This window comes from Python bivittatus, unplaced genomic scaffold (assembly GCF_059951505.1).
Source record: "Python bivittatus isolate LINGU-HERP-01145 unplaced genomic scaffold, Pbiv_v1 ctg000850_np1212, whole genome shotgun sequence".
Lineage (NCBI taxonomy): Eukaryota > Metazoa > Chordata > Lepidosauria > Squamata > Pythonidae > Python > Python bivittatus.
Genome location: NW_028277112.1, coordinates 14,242,644 through 14,252,679, shown reverse-complemented (window position 1 = coordinate 14,252,679; position 10,036 = coordinate 14,242,644). Strand labels below are relative to the sequence as shown.

Here is a 10,036-nt window from a genome sequence, read left to right as displayed (position 1 = left end):
CTTTACCTGCTATATTCACTGCTTTCTTATTTTGGATAAGTAAACAATTGGACATAAATCTTAAGTTGCATTCAAATTTACAGGAAGAAAAAATTAATTTTGTACCATGCAGATGTTGTATCAGCTTCTGATTACCTGGGGATTAATTGAAACATACAATTTGACAATGCTTTCCTAAACTTTGGCATGCAGGTATAAGTTGCTTATTGTGCTTTTCTATTTTTATTTATTGTGAATTCACCTTTATTATTTTTTATTATATTAAACCTTCTCAAGGCTTTTAAGTGTTTCTTCTTCTGTCATTCCTTAACTATCAAACAGATGTGTTATATTGGTATATACAAGTTGAAAAATAAATAAGGAACAACACTACTAACAATCCTTGTTACAAACTATCCATGGTTTCTTTTATTCTATTCTCCCTGCTCCTTTCTAAAAATTGTGCCTTGTACAGTTCTTATCTTCAAAATTCCAATGTTTCTAATTAATGGGGAGGGATGGGGGGAGAGGAATCACTCCAGTATGTTATGGCAGACCTATTAAGTGCATATTCTGTTTATTTGGGTTATAGGTAGGCAGCCTGCATTTCCTTTCAAAGTCTAATATTTGATGGTATGCCTTGAGATTCTGACATCACCTTGCCAACAAAGATCCGCATAGTCAAAGCTATGGTTTTTCCAGTAGTAATGTATGGCTGTGAGAGCTGGACCATAAAGAAGGCTGAGCGCCGAATAATTGATGCCTTTGAACTGTAGTGCTGGAGAAGACTCTTAAGAGTCCCCTGGACTGCTAGGAGATCAAACCAGTCAATCTTAAAGGAAATCAACCCTGATTGCTCATTGGAAGGATTGATAATGAAGCTCAAGCTCAGATACTTTGGTCACCTAATGCGAAGAGAGGACTCCTTGGAAAAGACCCTGATGCTGGGAAAGATTGAAGGCAAAAGGAGAAGAGGACAGCAGAGGATGAGATGGTTAGATAGCATCACTGAAGCAATGAGCATGAAACTGAGCAAACTCAGGGAGGGAGTGAAGGACAGGAAGGCCTGGCGTGATGTGGGTCATGGGGTCATGAAGAGTCAGACACAACTTAATGACTGAACAACAACAACTTGAGATTCCCATTCCAAAATGTTTTTCCGTCCTTAATGCACACTTGTAGAGGTTCCATGGTTATCCAGAGTCCTGTTAGCAGCTCAGTTATTCATATTACAGAGAGGGATAAAAAAAAATCTATCTGCAGACAACTTGAACTGGCTTGGAGCTGGATATTGGGAAGGCTTATCGTACCTCTCAAAGTATGGCTATAACTAGATTAAAATAATTTCATCAAATTTAGTAGTTTTCATCAAATCTGTCCCAAAGGTATTGGGAGTGCATTTCACATAATTCTCAACCTAAAACTAAGAAGGGCATTCGATTAGGAAACAGTAGTAAATACATTAGAATTACTGCAGAATAATGATGTTTGAAGATGTTGGTGTCACAATATAATTTTCAAGTTAATTTATTATAACTACGTCTCTTTAGGTCTGGATCTAGATTTATTCAAAGTACAGCTGCTAAATAGAATTTCATTTAAAATAGTTAATTTATATAGCAAGTCCTATTTGATTTCATTTTTAAGTTTGGATCCAACCCAGTGCTTGAAAGATTGAATGCTTAATCAGTGCTTTGTGCCTATATTCATTTCTTTTGTCCCCTACCCCCACAAGTCATATAACAGATAAGCTAAATTGCCCTAAATCCAAGGAATATTTCATTTAAACAACAAAACGTTCTAAAACTTCTAAATTTATTTCTTGATTCTTAGATTATATTACTTAATATAATAAACCCTGGGGTCATTTTTAAAATGTTTTCTGCTTATTTTGTCTTTCATTCAGTGAAGGTATACTTATCGGTAAGTTTGCTCAGGTGGAAATAATGTTAGAAGTATAGGAAATTTATGGCTTGAGATGAATATACAAGTGAATTAATATTGCAGTATTACTCTGCAGCTGACCTTCCTTCTTTCTGTGGCACTTGTTTGTTTGTTTGTTTGTTTGTTTATTTATTAAAAACTCTTGGTGGTTACAAAAAAGAGACACAAGAAACAAAATATAATAAACCAAATGGGTAAAAGTAAGAGGCACACAAACTAATGAAAACATAGACTAAAATTAAATTAACTAAACTGAACAATAACCAAGCCATATGGCCCAAATGCCCTCCAGGAGAGCTATTTTTGAACAGCTTCTGGAAGGCAGTCAAGGTGGGAGCCAACTGCAGGTCCACTGGGAGGTCATTCCAAAGGACTAGTGCAGGAACTGAAAAGCAGCACTACTGAACCTTGGCCCCTTCAACTCTCTGAAGTAGGATAGTATATTGCTATTAGATTCTCCTGGTTGGATTGAACTGGCCAGCCAATTCCAATGGGAGAATGTGGTCTGGCAGATAACAATGATATTCTGGACATCTAGAAAATTTTACTGTGGTTCTATTCCAGCTTTTCAGATAGATTCAAATAGTGTTTGGTTAGAGAAAGCTGCTGCCGATCTTTTGCCATGAAAATACAGAACAATATTATAAATCAGAGCATGACACATGCCTCTTAACAGGATACAACTTTCATTTCAAACTACAAAGACGATAGGATTATTATGAGTGGAATTAAACTTGCAAACAGGTTTTTCTAATCAATTGGGATAGAAGGATGGTCACTACTGACATAAAAGTGCCATATAATTCTTTAATCCTAATGCCATTTTTATTAAGTAGAATGCTCTGACAGCCAAATTGCCATTTTATGCTTGTGATCTACTCAGTGTTCACCTTTCTGATTCCAGATTGGCATCACAACCATCCACTGAGGCCTGTACCCCAGTTAAAGGCCCAATATTGAGCCTAGACCCCTCATCCTTACTGTTTCTTTCTTTCAACCTCCTCCTGAAAACCTTAACAAGAGCAAGAAGCAGCAGCAACCTTCCTTTGTCTTCCCTCTTCCGATTGCTGGTGAGGATTATTTCCAGACGCACAAATGGTCAATGGAGATAGTAGTACTGTAATGTGGTAGACCAACAACATCCAGAGTCAATATTGCTACAAAACGTGCCCAAAGTCATATCAAAATTGCTGTGTTTGTCTATCACCAGAAGCCAATGAATTTCCTTTAAAAATCATTGTTCTTTAGACTTCTTTTAAAAGTCAACAAAATAACAGCAATGTTTAAACACACAAAATGAGTTTCATGAGGAAACATGAAAAATGTGGCACATTTGAAGCCTGACATATTTATTGCTTCATGAAAAGGCTTTAGAGTTTTAGTGTGCCTGAGTTTTCCTCTTTCTACTATGCTGGTAGAACAGACAAAAGTGAGACAGAAGCTGGAGAAGTAGTCCAAAATACTGGGAATGCATAGAAGCTATTTATTTATTTATTTATTTAATAAAAATATTTCTCTATCATCATATTCCAAGTGTCTCTGGGCAATATATAAACATAAAATCAAAAACACAAAGTGCAACCAAAACCCTAACTCTTAAAGCAATAAATAATCATAAAATGGTGTCAAAATTTTATGAACTATCAGCCACCGAGGGTCCTATGAAATAAAATGCATGCTTTCTAAAAGCCAAAAGGATTGGTAGTGTTCGGACCTTTCAGGGAAGACTATTGCAAAGGAATGAGGCCATGACATTGGGCAACTCTCTCAACCCCTCAGAAAAGAAGAATCATAAACTTCCTCTCAGGAAGAGTCAATTTTATCAGGAGGATGGAATCACAAATATATGAGACCCAATTCTTAGAAGGTTACCCTCCTCCCTCCAAAAACAACCTGAAACCACATTAGTCTTGTTACCAAAACAAGTTAGGTAGAAACTGTCCTACCTACCCAAGAGTGGCTTCAAGCTTCTTATACCATACGACAGGAGAAACACAAGAATCTGAACCTTGGCTTTTCTATAAATTGGATTTGCATTTGATACACATCAGTCACTGAAATTCTTTTGTAATAGCTTCATAAACCTATTTATCTGAGCTTTCATGTCCTTAGAAATTTTGTGCCAATTTCTTGCCTAGCCGGTCTAAAGAAGCCTGACAGACACCCTGCATTCAAGCCAAGTAGGGCTGTATAGGTTAAAACCAACAATGAACAAAGAATTATGCTACTTTAGCCAACATTTTGAATTGTGTCAATAGATTTCACTTTGAAATTATAAAGCTCAAGTTACATTAGCAGCTTAATCTTATATATGGCTGTTCAGAAGTAAATCCCATTAAGTTCAACTTACTTCCAGGTAACAGGATAGGATTGCAACATTGTCATTCAAGGCTTAGGACCTCATCAGTGTCTGTGTGTGTCTGCTATGAAAAAACTTCACTTGCTAATTTTCAGAATCAAATTGTAGCCTAGCCAGCTAGGTTTTTTTGGATCAATTGGTACTTTTTACCTCTGATAAGCTTACGAAAACATATGCAATCCTGTTTCTAGTGAAGGCAGTTGCAAAGCTTCAACGGATTTTAATACATCAAGATTTCAAACCACTAATTTTTGTAAAAAAAAAAAAAAATCCCTCTTCAACAGGTTTCAGATACACGGCCATATTTTTGCCAGATACAGGATTCTACCGAGCAAGCAAACAAGCATCGTGGTGTCTGTAAAGGAAAGCGGGGCGGGGTAGGGTGGGGGGTGGGATGATTTCATTCAGATGTGGAAGACAGCTTTACAGAGTGTGCGGAGAAACCTTGCTCAGCTCAGGTAGGCGTGAGAGGCTGCTACTATCGCTGAACTGGAGGAAGGGGAAGATGGCTGAGGGGTGGGCAGAGCACAGGCGCGAAGGCTCTATTCTGGAGTGCCCACCCACGGTGAGTGCCAGGTGACAGGCAGAGCCCCTATATATGCTGCCGAGGCACGTCCGTCCACACACAATCCTCACGGCTTCTTTCTAAGAATAAAGTTTGTTCCCAGTCTGGCGGCCAGAGGGAGCCATGGATGATGCGCTCAAGCCAGACAGCCAAGCTCTCGGACTCAACTTGTCCAGCCCTCAGCATCCCGCCTGGAACTTGAACCTCTCTTTCCCCTCCCGCTCGGCTTTTCCCGGACAGCCTGCGCGGACCATCGGGGCGGGAGCAATCATGCTGCTGGCGCTGGTGGGCAACTGCCTGCTGTTGTACAGGCTCCGCTGCGGAGGGTGCTGCTGCGGAGGTCGGTTCAGGAGGCGGCGGAAGATGGATTTCCTTTTGGCGCACTTGGCCATCGCCGATCTCTACGGATGCGGGCTGGCGCTGCTCTCCCAGCTGCCTCCAGCAGAGGACGACGATACTGCAGAGCCCGGAGGCGCGGGGTGGCCCGCCGGAGACGCCACCTGCCGCTTGCTCCGGTTCCTGCAAGGCTCTGGGCTGTTGGCGCCGTCGCACATGCTTGTTCTTATCGCGCTCGAGCGACACCACTTGGCGAAGGGCCCTCCGCCCCCGCGGGAATCGCCACCGCCTTTTAGGCTAGCCCGGAGCACTCTGGCCGCGCTGGGCTGGCTCTTGGCGCTGCTGCTCGCCCTGCCTCAACTCTTCGTTTACAGAGTGGCCCCGTCGCAGCCCGGAGGCCGCTGCCTCAGCATCTTCCCGCAGCTGCCCCGATGGCACCGACAGGTCTACGCCGGGTACGAGGCCATCACGGGCTTCGTAGCTCCGGCCTGCCTCTTGGGCGGGACCTGCAGCCGCATCCTCGCGGCCCTCAGCGCTTCCCAAGCCAAGGAGGAGGGGCCGCCAGAGGGGGGGGCCGGCGGCAGCGCTCGCCGTTGTCGCGTTGAGCTGCCTGGCGTCCCCGGCCCCACCCCGCCCCTTCTCCTGCGGCTTTTGCCAATCGCCAAGTGCGCTTCCCGCTCGCCGTCTGCCCCCCGAAGTCTGCCCCGCGCACGAGCCAGGGCGCTGCAGCTGACTCTGGCGCTCGCCGCGCTGTTTGCACTCTGTGGTTTCCCGCGTTTTATTTTGGAAATGGGCGTAGCCTTTGCCTCTCCCGAGGGCACTGCCCACGAAGCCCGGACGACCCTGAGCAGCATGATGGCGGCCACCAACAGCGCCCTTAATCCCTACGTCTGCCTCTTATTCCATAGCTACCGGCCCTGGGCGCAGCGCCTCCAGCGCAGCCTCTGCCGGTGCCCTGATGGACAGCCCAGACGGCGGGCTCCCCACCGACAGCGTCTGTCGCCCCAGGCGGTCGCGGATCGTGCGGAACTTTGGCTCTGCCCCTGCCAAACTAAGACGCCTGCCATCGCAACAGCAATCCCCCAAGAGAAGGAGGAGACCCGGGCAGTTTGTGAGAGCGGCTTCTAACGCCAAGGGCCGCGTTTGAATGCTGCGTACGATGAAGGAAAGAGAAGAGACCTTTCGACGATTAGGATGGTGTTAAGTCTGTTTGGGTTTTTGACATTATCTGCTCCATTGACTAGAGTAAAATAAGAGATGCCAGGGCACTTGCCTGCCTGCAGGTCATACTCTCTCATCTTCAAAGGCTTTACACTGAAAGACTGAGAAGGGAAAAAGCACTCTGCACTTGCTTAAGAGCCCACTTCCAGAACTTGATCCAGTGTAGGAATTGTGTCCAGCAGCTGAATCTCGGCACATCTTGCTCAATTTAAGCCCATATAAAACTACATTCCCATTGTAAATGAATTCTGTTTTTACTGTTTTAAAGCTGGCTCTTACTGTAAACACTCATATGGAATATCAGAATATCTCAACTACGTGTCTTCAGCCTTCTGAGGTTCTATTCATTTTACTATATTATCAGTGTTCAAAGCAAATGGGACTGTTCACACTTTCAGTAATTTGTATCCAAAATCTGTTGGACAGAACAGAATCTCACAACAGAATTTTCTATTTGTACACAAGGGGATATAGCACATCAGTCAATGTAAACTGTTTAATCCATTGCTTTCACCATGTTCGGACATTTTGTCTTGTAATTTGATTGTTACATTTAGAGATGTACATGAACCAGAAACTGTTTTTGGTTGTTTTGTGCACAGAACAAATACTGTTACTTGAAAGTTCAGCTGGACCATTCTGGGTAGGTCCTCTTGCAGCTAGACAGAAACCTGGAACATTATGGTGGTTTGGCATTTTGTCCAAGCACTTTCCTAGTGAGGAGGACAAGGTTGCTGCACCTTGGCCCTGTCTCCCTTTCCCTACACAGTTTGTGGGCCAGCCTATTCACCAATCTCCCCAATGCCTTGATCTCTGCTGCTGTACTTCTGTCAGCCAGCCCCCCTGACCCTCCCTGAATCTTTCCATTCCCTTATCTCCATTTAGTTGCTGCTCTTTCCAATAGACTTGCATTTTCCCTGCTGTCTCCCACCCCAGAATATTTCTGCCCCAAAGGGTGTTCTGGGTCTGTGCTCAAACCAAACACACAGTAGTCCAGTTCATGTCCAGACGAAATGCATGTGCTTCGATCTAGGCACAGACCATCAATTCTGCATATCCCTAAATACAGTTTTATTTTTTTACTTTACCAGACAGAGCTGGAGAAACAAGGAAGGCTACTTTTGTTGCTATGCAAAGAGATTGTATTATTAATCCCTTCTGTCATTTTGTCATACTCCATATAATAATTGCAAATAAATGAACCAATATAAAATGAGATACACGGTTTATAATAAGAGTCCTTTCTGTTCATTATAAAGAGGTTTACTTAGATTTATATTATGAATTCCAATGAAGGCTGTATTATTGATACATGCATGTACATAGAGAATGGCAAAAATCAACAGATACAAAATAAACCTTGCAGAAATTGAAGGCTTTCAACAATGTTTTATAGAAATCCATCTGCCTTACAACTGAATATTAGTAGTATTTCTTTAGCTGTAAAGAAATGTCTTGTATATAAGCAACCAACTTTGTCAACTGCAGATATAACACAGAATACTTTTACTTTTGAAAGCTAATGTTGAAGGAAGGCTCCAAGATTTAAGCAAACTTTCTGTTTGTTTTGTTTAGTTTAATAGACTTACAATCATCTGCATGACTACTAGCAGTATCAGAAGGAGTTTATCCTGGTCAGTAATTTTTTTTTAACAATTTGTTTCTGAACTATTTATAATATAGCATTTTAATCTTCTATTTATATTCACAGACACCCCCAAAGATTTCCACAATAAAAAGGCACAGTGCAACAAACGTTTGTGCAGTACCAACCAAACTTATCCTCTGTCCTTTCTGTTTTAACTGTGCTATATCAAATGGCATTAGGATGGGTGGAATGGTGGGTAAACACTAGAAAAACAGAATAAATTTTATAAAATCAAATCCAGGATATGGAAGCATATTTGTACTGGAAAGATGCACCTACAAGTGATAGGTGACTAAGGATGATTAAAATTAATCAGTGATAACAAGTACTGATCAGGACAAAGTCCAACTTGTTTATTAATGTTGAAACAAATGTCAACTACTAATCCAATCGGTCCTTTCAGAGGCAAAATTACAGATTTTATAACATCTAATAAGATTTTGGGAAGCAGAGAAGGAATGACGGGAGCACAGGAACATCTAGATTTATTTATTTTTCTCACAATAGGAGCAATGACATTTTTTGGAGTAGCTGGTTGGCTGGCAACCTGTCCTACCTGCCTTCCTTTCTTTTTGAAGGCAGGACTGACTTGACTAATGATTTTGTTGCACTAGGTTCAAACAATTATTAGCCCCAATATCATGACTAAGCTAGAATGTGAATTCAGGTGGCCCCAGCCAACTGTCCTTGGGATCCCCGAGATGCTGTCACAGGTATCAATAGACTTGTAGATATCTTCTTTGGGCTCTATTAATGTTAAAATAATTTATTTTTAAAGAAATAAAAGCTGTGTTTTGCTATAAAACGGTGCTATTTTCCAGCATTTTCTTTCCCAGGATACCATTGGGTGCTACATGGAGCTCATAAATATTTTCAGAATATAAAAATAGCACCCAACTGCAGGTCAGTGTGTGGCTTGGAAGCATTTTCCTTCCACCCCTGAAATGAGATAAAAATAAGCTATGGGGCAGGTATGTAGCACCCAGAAAGGAAAGAATGGCGGGAAGGGTTCCCACTCATTTGCATGCTGGTAAATGTATACTTCTTGGCTGGCTATTCCCCATACAGCAGTTGTTATGTGAAAATGTCCATAAGATGCAGTCCAAATTCCAGAAGTGCCCACCAGCCCAAAGAGGTTGTGAATTTGTCTTGTAAAGAAAAAACTTCATAACTGGTGAAATGTTATGGTCTATAGCAGGAGTACTGTTGTTCAGGCCTTCAAAAAATCAGGTACAAAAGTCTGTGTATACAATATATACAATTTGCAGGAACAAGAGATCAAGATGAGAAAAACAAAGGGACAAGCAATGACACCCAGTGAAACCTCCCGCTGTTCTATAGCCTAAAAGGGGACGGCCAGGTCTGAATGTGACACTTTATTATGACAAAGTGGGAGAGGCAAATTCAGCAGAGAAGGAAATGGGAGGGGCATCCTTTTTCTTCGTCTTTTTTTTTTTTCCTGCAAGAAGTCATCTAGTTAGGAGGCCTTTTTAAACTTCACATGTGCATCTTCATTACTCTAACCCAGTGTTTTTCAACCTTGGCAACTCTAAAATGTGTGAACTTCAACTCCCAGAATTCATGCTGACTATAAGGACGTATACATGTATTTTGACAACAGTAACTCTTCCAGAGTGTTTTTGACTTTGAAGTTAGCCTTGTGATTTCCTAGGGGCCTCCCATTTAAGTGTTAATCAGGGCCTACCCTGTCTAACCTTTGAGCACAGACCAAGTCCAACCAGGGGCTGCCATCTTCTGAGACATTAATGGAAATAACGTTGCTATTTGTAGAAAGCTATGTTAAGAACCAAATGTGTACATGTCACTGTAATGACTGATATACATCTTGTTCATATGTCCCATATGCCCAAAGTGTTAAATATGAAATAGTAGTTTAGATCCAGCACAATATTTGAATTAGACTATAAGGTTTGTAGCCCAGAATCTATACTTTCCAATGAGACTCTAGACTGAGGTTTTTCCA

General features: G+C 42.0%; 1 protein-coding gene across 1 annotated transcript; it reads left to right on the top strand.

Annotated features, from left to right (window-relative positions):
• Nucleotides 1–3,443: 3,443 nt before the first annotated feature.
• Nucleotides 3,444–7,740, top strand: GPR150 (G protein-coupled receptor 150). Its single transcript, XM_088130153.1, has one exon. It carries the CDS (start codon nucleotides 4,971–4,973, stop codon nucleotides 6,309–6,311), a length of 1,341 nt encoding a protein of 446 aa, XP_087986279.1. The 5' UTR covers nucleotides 3,444–4,970; the 3' UTR covers nucleotides 6,312–7,740.
• The last annotated feature ends 2,296 nt before the right edge of the window (nucleotides 7,741–10,036 follow it).